At 40.3% G+C, this 19,905-nt stretch overlaps 1 protein-coding gene across 2 annotated transcripts in view; it reads right to left on the reverse strand.

Annotated features, from left to right (window-relative positions):
- Positions 1-19,905, reverse strand: part of C5H18orf63 (chromosome 5 C18orf63 homolog) — a 98,171-nt gene that overhangs the window by 15,454 nt on the left and 62,812 nt on the right. For both annotated transcript variants that reach the window (XM_075211340.1, XM_075211341.1), the window contains 2 exons: positions 8,076-8,187; positions 1,956-1,997 (listed from right to left, as the gene is read on the reverse strand). In XM_075211340.1, the coding sequence (XP_075067441.1) occupies positions 1,956-1,997; positions 8,076-8,187 (154 nt within the window). The remainder of the gene's footprint in view (positions 1-1,955; positions 1,998-8,075; positions 8,188-19,905) is intronic.

The raw sequence follows: 19,905 nt of genomic DNA on the forward strand, positions 1-19,905 counted from the left end.
TGATTGGGATTGCTTCTCAGTCAAGGGAGTGGGCTCACTTACAATTTTGCCTAAGAACAGAGACATGAATAAAGAATAGTACTAAAACATCCTCCAAGAGCAACTTCTCCCAACCATCCAAAAACAGTTTGGTGACAAACAATGCCTTTTCCAGCATGATGGAGCACCTTGCCATAAGACAAAAGTGATAATTAAGTGGCTTGGGGATCAAAACATAGAAATTTTGGGTCCATGGCCAGGAAACTCCCCAGACCTTAACCCCATTGAGAACTTGTGGCCAATCCTCAAGAGGCAGGTAGACAAACAAAAACCCACAAATTCTGACAAACTCCAGGCATTGATTAGGCAAGAATGGGTGGCCATCAGTCAGTATGTGGCCCAGAAGTTGATTGACAGCAAGCCAGAGCGAACTGCAGAGGTCTTCAAAAAAAAAGGGTCTACACTTCAAATATTGGCTCTTTGCATAAACTTAATGTAATTGTCAATAAAAGCCTTTGATGCTTTTGAAATGCTTGTAATTTTACTTCAGTATACCATAGCAAAAGGGTCTAAAAAAACTGAAACAGCACACTTTGTAAAAACTAATACTTGTGTCATTCTCAAAACTTTTGGCCATGACTGTATATGAACAAATACTGTACTTATACATGAATGCTATTTTAGATCAACTCATTTTGCAGGTATTGATCTGGCCATGCAAAATGCAATATCGCAGCTGATATTGGGCAACTGTCTCAATTTTGTAACATTTGTGGCTCGATAATGACAAGAATGTTAGCACATTATCTTATCAAAATCAAAAGCATCATTATTGGACATGGTCGAAAATGTGGTTGAACAATGACTTTTTTACTTGTGTGTGTAGTTACCTTTTGGCCACACTGACAGGCTGTAATGAAGCCAGAAGTTAACAAGCTGTTCAGCCTGAGAGCTAAGCAGCCAGATATCATCAAATTAAGACACTCATGTGGGTGCCCAAAATGAACAACAGTGTATACACACTAATATATATCTTTTAAGTAAAGCAATAAAACAACAAAATCACAAAGATTTATTTTTTCATAATGTAAACTCCTTATGAACCAAAAATAACAGGGCAAATTGGAATAGTCTCATATAACAGTTTTATCTTATTTTGGATCTACAAGAAAATCGTGGAGTCACTTTTATGACCTGAGCAAAATTCAGGTTGCATGATGTTGCATGTCTCAGATTTGCCTTTTAAAATGAGCATTAGCTTTTCACTACATAGACTTTATGTTCATGTTTCATCATCAAAGAAAAATGAATTGAGATAATGACCAAAATCATTCAGTTCAGTTAAATCTAGTGATGTAAATCCAAGTCTGCTACTTTGCATTCTTTCTTCTCACTGCATTGAGTTAGAAGAATGGACATGCTCAAACGGCAGTAGTTATCACATTACTTAGTATATGGGGCTAAAGAAGTAATAATGGATATGCTCTATGCACTTCTCTGCTCTCCCTGTAATGTGTTAGTAGACAAATCAGGACACACAGCAGTAGGGAATTCATTCCATTAATAGACAAAGTTAAGGGGATGGTTCAGAAGAATTGGCTTGTGTCTCCAGTTTCTCTTTTCTGCCTCCTAATTGTTAGTAATCATAAACAAAGACAGGGTTTCTTACCCCACTTAGTAAATTAGTGTTTGAGGGTAAAAACAGTGATATTTTTCTGTACTATCTAGGACATTGATGCCATCAATGCATATCTCCCAACAATTGAACAGAAAGAGCTGGCACAAAATAAGCTTTGTTGATCTGTCCAATCATGCCCCTGAAACAACCACTAACATCCCCAGTAAATGTGGTTTTAGTGGTTTGACAAATCAAACAAATGCAGCTACACTTTGAGGTGCCATAATGTTTCCTCCTAAAATAAACTTATGCTACTATTTGTGAGATTTTATGATGTATTAGCTGATGGTTTACTTACCAACGGCATCCTGTTTTCCTGTTTTTGCTAAGAAATCTTCTCCTGTAAAATTATAATTCATTATAAATTAACTTAACAAAGAGACTTATGCATGGATAAGCTGTGGCTCTCCAGGTGTTGTGAAAATAAAAGTCCCAACATACCCTGCCAGCAATTGGTTGGCAAAGCATGTTGAGGCTTGCAGTTTCACAACACCTAGAGAGCCAAGGTTGTCCAGGCCGGTATTAGATGTTTAAAAGGTTTGAAAATGAATGCAGATAATACTTTTGTTTTATAGATAACTAAACTTGCGTCAGCAACAGTATCTTATTTCTACCTTTGGCAATGCAAAACTTTTTTATTTTATAGTGATCCTCACAGCATTAAAAAAAAACTGAGGCAGCAAGTTAACTCATGATTGGCTTGTGATGTATGTTCACCCAATGGCCGTCATGCCCATCCAGGCATAGATTGACTTGCTAATCACACTGTTTGAACATGTCATAATGGTAGCATGGTGGCATAAACTCATAATTGTATTCAAGAAAAAAAATTATTCTAAGACCAAAACTAGTATACAAGTGTATTAGTATATTTTTTACATCAAGTTATGCAACTATATGCAAAAAAAAAAAGACTTTGTTTTGCAAGATTATTTAAGTGAGGTTCAAGGTATGGAGAACACGCATTTAGGGGGGCATTACATTGTGTAGTGGAAAGCAGCAGAGCATTTTTTATTTTACGTGTCCTCTCAGGTGCCTTTTGCACCTTCCATGTAGACTTTATACATTTCTAGATGCATTTCACGCAATATGACAAAACCATTCAAACACACAAGAATAAAGAACTAAATTGAGCAGTATTTTAGGAGAAAAACTGAAAAGTGTGTTGTACTAAATTGGCAGTAAACAAGACTTGAAGTAATCATTTTGTTTTTTGAACAATGACCAATTCTAATTGGACAAGCAAACCTATAAAAGGTTGTGCAGTCTTTTCATAGAATCAACTTCATCAGTTGCTCAAGGCAGATAATATGGAACAGTTGTGCAAAATGAATAGCCTTGTATCCCTGCATATTTTGAGGTAGGTACACTACCTTTCTTATGTCTTCTGCCTATGTCTGTCAATTTCCCCTCCTACATAGGCAAGCTGCTGGGTTCTGTAAACACATTTTGAAAGTAAGGGCGACTTTGTCACTGTCTTTATTTCATGTGGCTTATTTCAACATTTGAACATTTTCATTACATTGGTATTCATACTTTTTAAATGCACTTTTCTATATGAAATGCACATTAATGGTGCAAAAAATCTCATTAAAATAATGGCTAATGCATGATTTCCTGTACCTCCAAGGGAAAAAAAAAATTCCTTTGGTCATGTTAAAAAGCTCTACAATGAGTATTGGAACTCTTAAAAGTGCATTCTCCATCCCTCAAAGTTCAATTAAACATATCAACTTGCAACACAAAATCTATGCATTTGGATGCATTATTGTTAGAAGGTGGCATTCAAGACATACAATTTTCCTCCCATCGAGGTGGCTTCCAATCACATCCCATTGGATGCCACAAGTGCTGAATAAAAAGACAAATAAACGAAGAGAGGTCCATTTATTGAATACATGTGATGATACCTATACTCGCTCATAGAAAGTGTGGCTGTGCATGCATGCAAAAAATGTGTATCTTATGGTTTGTAAAATATGGTATTAGAAAAATGAAAATAGCATGTTTTTGCATATAACATACCTACATTCTTTACATTTCATTCTTACTGTATTCATACATTTAAACAAGTATATGTCCCTCTATGATATTGTGCAGCTTTAAGTAATAACATAAAACAACCCGAAAAAAGCAAATTTTTTCCTTTATGTATAATGGATATGTTTCTGGAGCCACTGATTAGTGGTGAAATATGTTATCTCTGAAGCTGAAATAATAAATGTTATATAGCTAATTTCAAGGAGGACATTGTCTTAACAAAAATGTATTATAAACCAAGGATAAAGATCACAATGATGATGTTGTTAAGCTCGGAAAAAATTAGGTGATAATGCTCCATACCACTCTGAATTTCTAAAATGCAAAAAAATGTTGGTTACTGAAATTAAACAATGGTGGGAAACTACTACATTAACAAAATATTTAGATACCAAAATGACAGAGAGGATTAAGATTGCATAAAAACTATGTGGTCATTCTTTATGCCACTCTTAATTTATTCGGATGAATACAATTTAAATAAAATTGAAAAATGTAATTCTCTAATGCAGTTCCTTGATGTAAAGTAAGTTTTCTTTTTCTTTCACAATCTCCTTAGCTCATTTGTAGCGGTACAGCGGGGAACACCAACTGTGGGCAGACAGCGCAGTGACCACGCTTTGTAGGTTAAAAAAAAAACAACATTTCATCTACTTGTAAACATAAATTATTTTGGAAGTACAAGGTTAAAGACAAGCCGCTGCAATCCTAGAAAGTAGAACAAACAGAAGATTTTTTAAACTATTCAAGCAGGAGGGATTTGACGATAGACAGACTGGTTATATAAACAGGCACCGTGATCCAATCTATTTGTCAATTACTGTATGGAAAATTCGGAAGATCAAACTGCTATTATTGTTACTTGTTGCAATTGCATGTTATGTTACATATTATTATGTGCTACTTGTACTATTTAGAATGTATTAAACATATTTTATAGCTTTCTATACATAAAGATTGCATTTTATGAAAAGCTCTTTCTGTTATATTTGCAGATATGAAATCATTATTATTGTGCACACAACAACTGTATTTACTAAACAGCAAAAAATCCATGACAAATTCTTACTAGTGGGAATTCCTCTCCTCTAAGGCCTTTTTCACACATATAGAATTTAATTATTGTGGTGGGACAGGGAACCACTAATCCGAAGTCAGCACTGTAATACCCAAAAATCCCCCTAAGAGAAAGCCCTCTAATTTATATATGTTCTCACTTAACTTCTGATGGATTGACTGGACATGATGCTGATGCTGAGCTAATGAGGACAAATAGATTAGGACATCAGGCAAATAAACAATGACAGATTTTGTCATTGCTTAGATCCTGGAACAAAGTTGGGGCATTGTTTGGCTTGTTTACTTTTTTGAGAACGTTATGTAAATAGCTGTGTGTTAACAGAATCCTAAGGTTCTTGTCTGTTTTGAAGACAAACTCTGTTTATCAGGTATGATGTCTTTTAAATCTTCATCTTTTACATTATGCCAGTGTTTATCTATGATCAATTTCAAGGTATCTGAATTGATATTATATTTCATGATAAAAGGAAGATTAAGTTCTTTAGATTTTTGTTAATATTGATAATGTAACAAATTATTTCTGTCCGCGGCATAGAATTTGATATGTATGACTGCAACCATCGATTTAAGTGATACATGTATATAAAAATTTGGCCTACAAAGTATGAGTCTTTCCATTTGACACCTTGCAATATTTGTAAAATGGGTGTCTCCCAAAGAAATCTTTTGAGAAACAACCATCTCTTGTAAACCTGTTAATATACTCATAAAGGTGAATTTATACTAGATAGTATCGGATAGGAGGATTATTCAGGGCACTATGGGGCATATTCAATTAGCTTTTGGATTCACGGTAACGCGCCGGAACAGCCGCGAAATGTAATACACGGTACCGCAATAACGTGGATTTTCGTTCGCAGCCCATAGGGTTGCGAACGAAAATCTGCGTTAATGCGGTACCGTAATACCCGCAAGAACGCGCACTTTTCGCGGCAACGCGCGTTACCGCGAATCAAAAAGCTAATTGAATATGCCCCTATGTGTCTTAGAAAGATGGTAAGAGAAACGGTATCTGATTATTTTTTTATATAAAGGAAGCAATATTTGTTTTATATAAAATCTCTAGGTGAAGGCTTTCTTCCAAATGGTTTAAATATTTTCTGCCATATTGTGGAGTTGAGTCACTTTTTAGCTTCTTATATGTACTGGTGTCTGCTTAAAGAGAATTGGATTCTTCAAAATATTTATCCTTATTTAAATCAATAGAACCCCTCCCTTGTCTCTGACAACTATTTTGTTTTAAAAAATCATTATTTCAATCTACTGAAACCATTCTTTTATCAGAAAAGTCATTATTTCTACATCTTTATTCTTATTAATGTTGCTTATCGGTAGTTCTGACATCTGTTCTGCCCCTTTTTGGTCCATGAGTGCTCATTTTCAAAAAAATCTTAAAAAGATTCCTTGTTTGTTTGTTTTTTGTCTTGTCTTGGTAAATGCTATAAGCCGGCATGCTAATCGCAACAGCTCACACTAATTGTTTCTTTGTCCCAGCTGAGACGATTAAGTTTCTGCGCCGCCGCGGAGGCTCCCACTGTCTCTTCCTTTACCGGCTATCGCTAAGAAGCCAGGATGCTGTTCTATCTAATTCCACCCAGCTGCCTTTTTAACAGCCAGGACGCTTGCTATTGTGATAGCAATCACATGACTGCAATCAATTATTACTTTTGGGAAGCTTACCTCCTAATTCGTTGACCCTCTCTTGCTTAAATGGCAAGGAGAGCTTAGCTTCTGTGTCAGTTATAGCGCCCTTGCCCTGCAATTGCTAAAAGCCTGCTGTGTTGCAGCATGCTGTACCTCTTTATTGGCTACCTGGTACCTGACTCTGCTTGTTCCTGGATAGTCCTAGTTTGCTGTCTGTCTTGGCCCTTTGGCCCTCTGCCCAGCCTCACATCCTGGCTTGACGTTAGACATTTCCTGTTTGCTGCCTGCCCTCAACCTTTTGTGTCGCTTCTGGTTATCCTGTGTATACCACCTGGTGTACTACTCTGAGTAAAAGAACTGGGGGCATCTGAGTAACTGTGAGAATATCGCTCTCTACAGGCAGGTAAAAGTGAAGACCTATCTTCACTTTGTTCTAAAAGCCTATCCAGTTTCAAGTGGGTGCCGTAACAGTGAATAACTGAAACTGCATTCTGTTTATTATTATACATCCTTCCATTATTCTGTCCTCTTTGCTCTATTATGTTTATGAATACATCTGCTTTTCCATTGTCTATAATTTGATTTGCAATCTTCAGTATCCCTACAACATTTCCTTGCCTAAATTTACTATGTCTTCCTCAGTTGTCTTTACTAAACGTTGTAGTTTAGAATGTTTATCAAAATTTATTGATCAAACAGAAAAAAAAATTCAAACATTTTTTTCTATTTGATTAATAAAATTTTACCAGTTTTATTTTTATTCATAGGGGCAGATTCAAATAGCTGCGATTGATGCTCAGAGGAACATTGCGGCTGCGCATTTTTGTCTTTTATACGGTAAAAAGTGATGCTCACTTTTGCTTGTGTCTCTATAAGGTGGAATCAAACGAGAGTGGATATTTCACTAAAAAAAAAAATCACTCCGTAGTATCTCGCGGCTCTTCTGGGAAACTACGCTGTGATTTTTTTTTCAAATTCAAACTGCCCCTTAATGATTCATTTAATCAAATCGATAGAGCAAGTGTCAAGCATTTTATACCATTCGTCAAGAGAGATTTCTAAATATTAATAATTCTCTCAGTAATTTTGGTACCTAAATATTTTGTTAGTGTTGTAGCTTCCAACTATTGTTTAATTTCTGCAACAGCAATTTTTTTTACTTATAGAAATACAGAGTGGTGTGCAGCATTACCAGATCATTTTTCTGATCTTTTCTGATCTTTAGTTTATTATAGATTTTTGTTAAGACAAGATTCTCCTTGTCGTCTACTTTATTCTTGAAATTAGTTGTCACATAACATTTATCATTTCTGTTTCCGAAACAATATTTTCCACCACTAATCACGGACTCCAGCAACATATCCATTATACATAAAGGAAACAGCGTACGTTTATTAAGTTTGTTTTATTAATTTTTACTCTATATACTGTTCTAGTGTATGCATGCCCTAGGTATAATTTACCAATTTTGTATTTGCATTTTCCATGAATTTGGTCTCATTATGCATAGAATCAATATCATCATTATGTCCATATTGTACTTGTTTCAAAACAGTATACATTTTCAATAATCATTTTCTCTGCCTATCCTAACAAAATGTAAGCGTGAGTATGACTGACAAACATGCGATTGGTGGCACAGCATTTATTTAACCTTGAATTAGAAGATGTCCAGCCTTATTCCAATGTGGAGCAAGCCGTGTTGCAATTGTGTAAGACAGACAAGCTTGGAGTCTAGCTGGAGTAACTATTTCAGGACTCTCCATCTAAGACAAAAGAGAAACTTATTATCAATGGTTTATACAACATTGTTCTGCTCTAATTAATTGATGATTGCACATCAATAATTCTATGTTTAGTGCATTAAGCTTTTGGTTGCATTAAGGTGTAAAAAAGCCAGAGAGATTACCATAGTTTGATGTTTGCTCCAATTAATATGTGCTTTGCTTTTAGTTAACAAACAAATAAGAACAAAGCCTCATCCCCTCTCCCCCATTTGATTGTGAATATAAGGTCCCTCCCACATGGCTTTATAAGGATCCCAAATGATTTCCATACCATAACTTATCCCTGAGGCAGCCTGTCATTAGCTAGGGCAAAACGCATTGGTTTAAGTCACTATCATTCAACATTTACCATGCTGCATTAACCATACAGATATTTCATCTATACCTCTACTTCACTTCAACTAAAAGCGTATGCACATGCATGAGAACTCACGTAAGCACCCAAGACTTTCCTTAAGACGCAGTGTCTTCACTGGCATGTGTTTGTGAACTATCTGCCATCTGTATGTGGGAGCATATTTAAGAGGACCGGGAGTGTGGGAAATACACCTATGGGATTTTACTCAGACCACACTCCGCTAACCTTCCTTGGAGGACTACACTCTCTACTTACGCTGATTGCATTAACCTATGGGTCAGTTGACCCTATATTCGTATGTGTCACACACCGGCCCCATGAACGGGCACTGGCGTTGTTACCTCTCTCCCATAAGCGGTGATCGCGGTATCCTGAATTGCAGTCTTGGTTCAACAGCCACTATCTGGTCTTCTGTTCTGCGCATGTGTTACCTACCACACTCTCTTATGACCTCCTACCAGTTCCCATTGGTCCTGTCACTTTTGAGCGCTATTTAAACCCCCTATTTCCTGCTATCTGATGCCTGTTCTTCGAGTTACTCACTGTCACTAAGGATTTGGCTTCCTTCGGTTTGACGCACCTGCTGTTGCTTTGCATTACCACTTTTGGACCAGCTGTAGCTTCTCTCCATTGTCTCTACCTGAACTGCCGCTGTACCAGTAATTCACCTGCTAGTGCTCTGAGTTACCATCTATGGATCAGCTAAGTTTCACATCGCTACTGTTTCTACTTGAACTGCCGTTGTAGCAGTAATTCCCCTGCTCCTGCTCTGAGTTACCATCTACGGATCAGCTGTAGTTCCACTCTACTATTGATTTTATTACACTACCTCTGTACCAGTATTCACGTGTGATGTCCTGAGTTTCCATCAATGTAGTTGCCAGTTCTTCTCTATTCAACTCCGCTACTCATTTCAGCTCAGCATTACGATTAGACCGGCTTCCTGCTTATACCCCTTCAGTATTTCCCTGATCTACCATTATTCTTCCTCTGTATCAGGCTCTGCCAATTGCTCTGCCACTACTCTTTCTGGGAACCGCGACCTGCGGAATATGTGCAGCAAATTCCATACCCTTTAGCGGGGGTCACTGGTGAACACCATCTAACGTTAGACTCCGCACCCCTGAATGAGCCTCACTAGTTGGCAGTTGCATGGGATTCACTAAATATTCACCAGTTTCCGTGACAGTAAGAACAGGCCAAATATATGATCCGGAGGAAATGCTACAACATATTATCGCACGAGTTGAACAGCAAGACAATACTCAACGCCAGCTTCTGCAGTGTTTCCAGACTCTGGCTGGTCGTCTTCAAAAGCTTCAGGCGGCTCAGCCCGTTGTCCCAGTTCCTCCACCCGAGCAACCTCTTGGTCACCAGGCCTCTCCTGCATCTTCCTCCATGCTCAGACTCCCCACTCCAACTAAATTTAACGGGGACCCAAAATTTTGTAGTGGTTTTCTTAAATCAATGTTCAATCCAATTTGAACTACTACCCCACAACTTTCCTTCGGACAGAACTAAAATAGCATATGTAGTATCTCTATTGACCGGCCAAGTTCTGGCTTGAGCCTCCCCACTCTGGGAGAAGGATGACCCTCTCCTCAGCAACTACGCATCCTTCCTGGTTACCTTCCACCGGATTTTCGATGAAACCGGTCGGATCTCCTCTGCTTCTGCTGGCATCCTCAGACTGCGCCAAGGGAACCACTCTGTGGCACAATATGTCATTGAGTTCCGTACGTTATCTTCCGAACTATCCTGGAACAATGACGCCTTGGTGGCCGCCTTCTGGCAAGGTTTGTCAGATCGCATCAAGGATGTGTTGGCATGTCATGAGCTTCCTACCACCTTGGATCACATTATCTCACTCTGTAACAGGGTAGATTTGCGGTTTACGGGTGAGGGCGGCAGAAAAGGATATGTCCCGATGCTTTACCCCTAGACCAACTCCACGACTGCTCTTGCACCCCGCTTACTAAGGAACCAATGCAAATCCAGAGGTCCTGTTTAACCATTTAGGAACGTGACAGGAGACGCCGAGACAAGCTGTGCATCTTCTGTGGCGAGTCCGGTCTCTTTCTAAATTCCTGCCACAAGAGGCCGGGAAATGCCAAACCCTGATCTGTTCCGGGGAGATCAGGTTGGGGTCCAGTAAAATCTCCTCATCCACTGTTTGCAGCATTCCTATCTCATTACTACTTGATTCCTCAGTTGTTTGGACTCGAGCTCTTCTAGACTCTGGTGCTGCCGGGAATTTTATTTCACAAGCTTTAGTTAGTCTCTTCCTACACTCTCCTTAGAGTCTTCTGTTATCATTACAGCCATTGATGGATCCCAACTTCCAGGGAGTGTGATTCGTCTGCAGAACAAACCACTTACTCTCCGCAATGGAGCATCACATTCTGAACACATATCCTTTCTAGTGTTACCCTGCACCACCACTTCAATCATCCTAGGCCTTACCTGGCTCCAGTTACACTCCCCCCAACTGGACTGAAACACCTCAGAGATTTTAGCCTAGGGGTCCCATTGTCACTCTGAGTGTCTAATGAAAGTGAGACCACTTTAATTTTCGTCAACCTCAACACCTTCCAGCCCATCTACTGTACCACCTCAATACCAGGCAGTCGCTGATGTCTGCGACAAGGCTCATGCTGAGATTCTTCCACCACATCGTCCATGGGATTGTCCCATAGAATTACTCTCATGGAAGATGCCACCCAGAGGTCGAGTCTACCCCCTCTCTTAACCTGAGACCCAGGCTATGTCACTCTATGTAAAGGTAAATCTCCAAAGGGGTTTTATTAGACCAACAGTTTCTCCTGCCGGGGCAGGTTTCTTTTTCGTGAAGAAGGATGGTTCATTACGCCCCTGTATTGACTATCGCGGGCTTAACACAGTGACCAAAAAAACCCATTATCCTAATCCTCTCATTACGGAATTATTCGACCGGATTAAGGGAGCCACAATATTCACGAAGCTAGATCTTCGAGCCGCATATAATCTTATTTGCATCCGGGCCGGAGATGAATGGAAAACGGTCTTCAATACCCGCGATGGTCATTATGAATATCTAGTAATGCCCATCGGCCTCTGTAATGCCCCAGCGGTATTTCAAAGTTTTATCAATGAGATTTTCCTGAATCTTCTCTATTCCTATGTGGTCGTCTATCTAGATGATATTCTCATATTTTCCATGACTCTCAATACTCATAGAGGACATGTGGCTGAGGTACTTTCCAGACTCCGCAAAAACCATCTATATTGCAAGCTCGAGAAATGCTCCTTAGAAGCCACCTCCATGCCCTTTTAGAGATACATTATTTCAGGATCTGGGGCCTGATTCAATAAGGATCTTAAATGAAGAGGTATCTTATTTCAGTCACCTGGACAAAACCATGTTACAATGCAAGGGGTACAAACTAGTTTTCTGTTTTGCACATAAGTTAAATACTGCCTGTTTTTTCATGTAGCACACAAATACTTATCAACTTTAAATTTCAGTGTACAAATAAGTTATCCCATGGGTCCATTGATACCACTTTCCATACCATCCAAACCCTGGACTCACATTAGAATGGATTTCGTTACTGACCTTCCTACCAGCAAAGTACATAATACCATTTGGGTCGTGGTAGACCGTTTTTCAAAAATGGCCCACTTTATACCACTAGTGGGGCTGCCTTCCTCCTCAATCCTGGCACAACATTTCATTAAGGAGATATTTCAGCTACATGTCTGTCCACAGAAGATCGTCTCAGATAGAGGGGTCCAGTTTACATCTAAATTCTGGCGGGCACTATGCAAAGCTCTAGGGGTAAAACTTAATTTTTCTTCTGCTTACCATCCCCAATCCAATGGTCAGACAGAGAGGGTGAATCAAGACCTTGAAACCTTTATCCGAATGTTCTCCTCTGCTAATCAAGATAACTGAATGAATCTCTTACCGTGGGCAGAATTCGCCCATAATAATTTATTCCACGAGTCTACCTCCTCCACTCAATTCTTTATCGTCTACGGTCTACATCTTATTCTACCCGAGGTTTTCTGCCCTCCCGCTCACCCATATTCCTTCTGCAGCAGAACTTCTACAAAATATCTCCTCTACCTGGTCTCAGGTTACGGCTCAGCTCAAAAAAACATCCATTCGTTACAAGACTGCAGTAGATAAGAAACGTCGGGCTGTACTCACCCTCAAGGTCGAAGACAAAGTGTGGTTATCCAGCCGGAACATCCATCTTAGAGTGCCTTCAATTAAATTTTCTCCTCGGTTTATTAATCCATATAAAATACTACAGGTCATCAACCCAGTTTCCTTCAAAATGAAGCTTCCTTCCACATATCTATTCTGAAACCGTTGATCATCAATAGGTTCTCGTCAAGCACGCCTTCCTCTATAACACCCAGATTTTCTCAGCAGAAAGAATTTGAAATTACACAGATTTTGGATTCCAAAGTCTCCAGAGGAATAGTGAAATATTTCGTGGATTGGAGGGGTTTCAGTCCTGAGGAGCGCTCCTGGGTTAATGCTTCTGATATCAACACCCCTGCGTTGCTACGAAAGTTTCACGCCAGATTTCCACGCAAAATCACTGCTAAGTGTCCGGTGGCCACTTCTAAAAGGGGTGGGGTACTGTCACACGCCGGCCCCGCGGACGGGCACCGGTGTTGTTACCTCTCTCCCATAAGGGGTGATCATGGTATCCTGATTTACTGTCTTGGTTCAACAGCCACTATCTGGTCTCCTGTTCTGCGCATGTGTTACCTACCACTCTCTCTTATGACCTCCTACCTGTTCCCATTGGTCCTGGCACTTTGGAGCGCTATTTATAACTCCCATTTCCTGCTATCCGATGCCTGTTCTTCGAGTTACTCACTAAGGATTTGGCTTCCTTCGGTTTGACTCACCTGCTGTTGCTTTGCATTATAATTCTTGGACTAGCTGTAGCTTCTCTCCGTTGTCTCTACCTAAACTGCTGCTGTACCAGTAATTCACCTGCTATTGCTCTAATTTACCAAATACGGATCAGCTAAGTTCCACACCGCTACTGTTTCTACTTGTACTGCCGCTGTACCAGTAATTCACCGGCTATTGCTCCGAATTACCATCTACGGATCAGCTAAGTTCCACACCGCTACTGTTTCTACCTGAACTGCCGATGTACCACTAATTCACCTCCTATTGCTCTGTGTTACCATCTACGGATCAGCTAAGTTCCACACCGCTACTGTTTCTACCTGAACTGCCACTGTACCAGTAATTCACCTGCCGTTGCTCTGAGTTACCATTTACGGATCAACTGTAGTTCCACACTACTATTGACTCTACTGTACTACCTCGTACCAGTATTCAAGTGTGATGTCCTGTTTGGTCGTTTCCATCAATGTAGTTGCCAGTTCTTCTCTATTCAACTCTGCTACTCACTTCAGCTCAGCTTTACGATTAGACCGGCTTCCTGCTTATACCTTCAGTATTTCCCTGATCTACCATTACTCTTCCTCTGTATCAGGTTCTGCCAATTGCTCTGCCACTACTCCTTCTGGGAACCGCGACCTGCGGAATAGGTGCAGCAAATTCCATACCCTCTTGCGGGGGTCACTGGTGAACACCACCTATCGTTAGACTCCGCGCCCCTGAATGAGCCTCACTCGTTGGCAGTTGCACGGGATTCACTAAATATTCACCGGTTTCCGTGACCGTGTGAGACCTTTGACTGTTGTTTGCTAGACTTTCATTAACATAGCCTGAGATCATTTGTACACAAACCTTTTATAACGGAGCCCTCAATCTGTGTGAGGACAGTATTGGAATACCTGGAGAAGGGCAATTGGAATTTTACCCTACAGTGTAGCCAGTCTATAGTCATTAACCAGGAAAAAGGCTATTATTTATATTGACCTGCATTTGTGATAAGCTGTTCCTATTGGACTCTATAAGCTTATAGCTACTTTCATTCTATTACTGCTGGATTTGGCATTTGATGTAACAGATTTATTGGTTGAACATTATTTTCAGAAACAAGAACAATATTTGTTGCCCATTTTGTGTTAATACGTAGAGTTCTTGTCTGTATCGAGAATTTAGTGCACTGATTTATGCTTTATTAAGGTTATATGGCTTTATGTTTAGTAAATATATGAGTGTTTTATATTTTCACATACCTATTTTACTATACATAGCGCTGGGTATTATCCACTTTTAGCCAATAACATGTTTAGGACGATTGTAATCAAGGAAGTGATTTTCACATACTTACCAACCATTTAGATCTTCCCTCTGGGAGATCGCGGAGAAGAGGTGAAGTGAGGTGAAGTGAGTATGCAGGGGGACAGGGCAAGGCAAATAGAGTAATTTGGCCCTACCTCGTGACATAATGACGCAAAAGCCAGACCAAAATGACACGATTCGCCAATAATCGCATTATGAATACTGCCATCCTGCTTACTTCACTAGGAAGTGGGAAGGATGCTGGAAAATGGCCTACCAGCAATTCTGGATCTCCCAAACATTCCCGGAGAGCAGGCAAGTATGATTTATACTAGAGATGAGCGGGCTCGGATATCTGAAATCCGAGCCCACCCGAACGTTGCCGATCCGAGCTGGATCTGAGAAAGATCCGGGTATTCCCGCCAATTGCAAAACTGAAACCGAGGCTCTGAGTCATAATCCCGCTGTCGGATCTCGCGATACTCGGATCCTATAAATTCCCCGCTATCCGCCGCCATCTTCACTCGGGCATTGATCAGGGTAGAGGGAGGTTGTGTTGGGTGGTCCTCTGTCCTGCTATATCTCGTGCTGTGCTGTGCTGGGGAAATAACAATGCCCTTAGAAGGACACAGCACAGCACAGCACGAAAAATGTTAAAAAAAGTTATACAAAAATAAAAGAAAAATAATTATAAAAAAAAGAAATTAAAAAAAAATATCCAAAAACAATCCTGCAGTATAAGTCCATTGGTTCTGCAATATTACAAAGTTCACTGATTCTGCAGAATAGACTGGGAATTAGTGGAAATGATTGTTATTGAATGTTATTGAGGTTAATAATAGCGTAGGAGTGAAAATAAACCCAAAAACTTGATTTTAACACTTTTTATGTTTTTTTCAAAATAAATCCGAATCCAAACCCTTAAATCCGAACAAAAACCTTTCGTCAGGTGTTTTGCAAAACAAATCCGAACCCAAAACCTCAAGCAAATCCGAATCCAAAACACAAAACACGAGACACCAAAAGTGGCCGGTGCACATCCCTAATTTATACTCAGTGGTTGAAATTGGAGTTTAGAAGTGCAGGTATGGAAAATTAAATGAAATAGGGGACTGGGGTTGACAATTGTGGTTTCCTCAGGTCTCTGAAAATCATAGTGGAGAAATGCATCAGTACTTCAGTATTTACACTGTAGAAATGTTTTCCATATTTGGTCATTAAGGAGTTGTGGAAAGTCATTTTGCATAACTTTGTTTTTTTAAGAGGACAGTACTTATTGTTGACGTGCACCATCGACTATCCAGTCGATGTTACCAGTTTACTTGACAAGGACATTTTAAAAGAAAAATACGATTTTAGTGTGATGATATCAAACTCCATAGGTAGCTTTGGTCTACTTTGTGTTGTATACTATCATTCCATATTTCAGAATTATGTTTTAAAAAATATTTTTACTTTTTATTTTTTTTTACTTTTTATTTTTCAAAACCGTGTCATAAGCAGTTTATTAAAGTACAAAACTAAACCAAGTAATATTTTGTTGACATTTTACAAGATCGTAAACATTACAAACGAACATCATAAAGTGATTCTTTTATATCAAGTATATAGACAGGTCGCAACACGGACCAACAAGTGCAAACTAAGAGAGGGTAATAGTCAAGGTGGGACAGAGTTTTTGCGCTTATGTGAGGGGGTGTTGGGGAAAAAGGGATTGGAGGGGAGGGAGGAGGGGAATATTGTCTCTATCAGGTCGTACCTGAGACCAGGGAGTGGTGAGTGTGAAACCAGTGTCCAAACCAACCACTTGATATTTAGGTACAGTATTATTGAGAAGGGCAGTTATATACTCTATAGAGGAGATATACCATTTGCTCTTGATTATCCTCGAGGGGGCAGAAGGCTGTTTCCAGGCTTAAGCAATGAGCAGTTTAGAGGCCTGAGAAATGTGTGCAAGTAAGCGATCAGTTGGTATGCTGAGACCGGGGATTGGTTGGTTGAGTAGGATTGGTAATGGTTCTCTAGGGATCCGCGCTGCAGTGGTATGGTGAATGATCTCTATGGTAAGGTCCCAGAAGTTGCGGATTATTGGACACTCCCACCAAATGTGGAAATAAGTACCTCTAGCATCGAAATGTCTCCAAGATTGGTCAGTCACTAAAGGATACATATGATGAAGTTCAGGACCATATACTAGTGAGCATAGATCTTATAGCAGTTCTCTTGAATACCAGCGTTGATGGATACCATGGCCGTTCTGGTACGGATGACTGACCGTTCCTCGCTATCCAAGGCAATCCCCAGGTTGCGTTCCCGTGCCTCCACATGTGGTGCAAGGGGTTGTGATGGAATGGTACATAAGTGAGAAATTCCCTCTACGGCCAACCTCTTAAATGTAGTGTCATTCAAACGGGGAGAGAACCCAGTGTTTTTTAGTTTGCGTTTGGGATTGAATAAATCCATGCATCCGTGTACTGAAACTGTGTTGAGGGAGGAGTATATCTTCGTAGAATGCAGGGGCTGTGTTCCCCATGATATGGAGAAAATGATAAACTTTGTGTGATTTCAAAGGAAAACTGTGTCTGAAAGTCCGGGGCGTGGGGGAGCGGGGGGGGCGGTATCAACGGGTGGTTCCATATTGGTGTCAGGGGAGAAGGGTAAGGGTGTTTGGTCGCGGCAGTGGTTTGCCAAGTCCAAGATAGATAAAGTGAACAAGATAGCAGGGCAAGTGTAGGCTGAGGCAGGTATACGGATCTTAGGGAGCCATGGTAGATGGGGCAAGGTTATGTCTGGGGTGAGGGCGTTTTCTATGTCTACCCATGTCTTGTGACCCGGGTTGATATGCCACAAGATGATGTCACTAAACTGGGAGTCCAAGGCCCCCACATTCCTTGGGCTGAGAGAGTAAAGGTTTACTTAGTCTAGGTTTCTGACCTGCCCATATGAAGCGATTACATGAGGATTGTAGGGATATAATTACATAGTGTGGTATCGCTACCGGGAGTGTTTGAAATAGATATAAGACGCACAATTGCATGTTCATTTTTATAATCTGAACTATCCCAATCCAGATGTACATTGAGAGCCATTTGGAAAGGTCTTGTTGTATACGGGTTTGTAGAGGTGAATAGTTTGCTCGGTAGAGCCCCGAACAATGTTTGGTAATGGCCACTCCTAAGTATCAGATGGAGTGTTTTGCTACCCAGATGAACTCCAGTTATATGAGGATTAAAGTGGATTTTGGCTGCCAGGGGTTCAATGCATAATGCAAAAAGAAGGGGAGATAGCGGGCAGCCTTGACAGGTGTTGTTGTGCAGATGGATATGACTGGAGACCTGGCTGTTGGTCATTAACCATGAGGTGGGGTTCGTATATAGAGCCTTGAGAGCCTGTAAGAATTGTTCTTGGAAACCGGAAGCTTTCAAAACATGAAGGGCCAGGAAACCCTGTCAAACGCTTTCTCTGCATCTAAAGCAAGCAGGACTAATGGAAGCTGCTTTGCATTGATATAATGAATTAGGTTAATTACTCGACAGGTGTTGTCAGGTGCCTGTCTGTTGGGAATAAATCCCACCTGGTCAGGGTCTATGAGCTCGGCCAAGACTCCGCTCATTCTGCTTGCTAAAAATTTGGCAAATAGTTTGAGGTCTGTGTTAAGGAGTTATATAGGGCGAAAATTGGAGAATAATGTGTGGTCCTTATCTGGTTTGGGTATGACAATAATAGTGGAGGAAGTGGAATCTGGGTGTAAAATTTCCCCCTGCAGTACAGAGTTGAAGAGGTGAGTCAGTTTAGGGTGCAGTTTGAGGGCAAATGTTTTATAATAGGTCATAGGGAGTCTATCAAGTCACGGAGCTTTGGAAGGTTCAGGGAGCTGAGAGCACATTTGACTTCTTTCTTGGAGATGTCCTTGCTCAACGCCGCTGCCCTCGCCGAGGTTAGATGTGGTTGATAGCAGCATTGCAAGTATTAGTATTGGCGTCTTGTAAGGAATTTTTGTTATTTACCCTGGAATCATAGGCTTTAATCGTTTGTGAGGCGCATTTAGCTTTAAGGCTGTTCGCCAGAGTAGAGACGTATTTAATGATCTCCCCGCAGAGCACTGCTCTGTGAGCCTCCCATATAGTAGGAAAGCGAACTTCATCAAGGGTGTTGATTTCAAAGTATTCCTCCAGTTTATCATTCAGCATAATCCGGAAGCGGGAGATCTTGAGAAGTGTTTCATTTAATCTCCAAGAAGATCCCACACTTCCGGTGACCGCGAAAATCAAAAGTGGCCTTCATTGCTGAGTGGTCAGACCAAGGATTGGATAGAATATCAGCAGATACTAAGGAGGACAGCAAGAGAGCATATCGATTCTAGAATATGAGTCAAGAGGGTGCGAGTAAAAAGTATAATCCCTTCCAGAGGGATACAGTGCATTCCATGTATCGAATAAGCACGCTTTGGTTATATGCTTGTTAAGTGGTCTAGATCCCTGAGTATGTGCACTCGAAGTGGATCTATCTGAACGATCGAGGGATTGAGACAGGACTGTGTTGAAGTCACCTCCCAATAGAGACTTACCACAGAGGGGAGTATGTAATTCTCGAAAATGAAGTGAAAGAAGTTAGAGTGGCCCGTGTTGCGTACATATATGGTGGCCAAAGTGACTTACAAAGAGCCTACCTTACACTGAAGGGTAAGGAACAGGCCATCTGTGTCATTGGGAAGGGGGAGAAGGAAAAGGGGGAATATGCAGGAGTATCGGTACAGACAATATACTTGGTATGCTGGATTTCAGCAGGTAATTATAGCTTTTTGCGGTTTTTAATGTTATAGCTCTTTTGCTTTCTCCGTTTATAACTCTAATGCAGTGTATATTGAGTGTATTGATGGTGGCAACTGTTTATAGCTCAATGTTTATAGCTCGGTGTTCTATTCCTGTTGTTGATAACAGTGTTTAAATCACCTTAATTGTAGCTCTGATTTGCAGCTCTGTGGTTAGGAACTTTTTATTTATAGCTCGTATGCAGTGTTCTGTGGTGTAATTGTTGTGTTATGTGTCTGGGGGATAATGCAGTATTGTGTGGGTTGCTATACAGTTTTGTGTCTCATTATGGATTTATGTGTAGAGTTGAATGAGGTGGT

This window comes from Mixophyes fleayi, chromosome 5 (assembly GCF_038048845.1).
Source record: "Mixophyes fleayi isolate aMixFle1 chromosome 5, aMixFle1.hap1, whole genome shotgun sequence".
NCBI lineage: Eukaryota > Metazoa > Chordata > Amphibia > Anura > Limnodynastidae > Mixophyes > Mixophyes fleayi.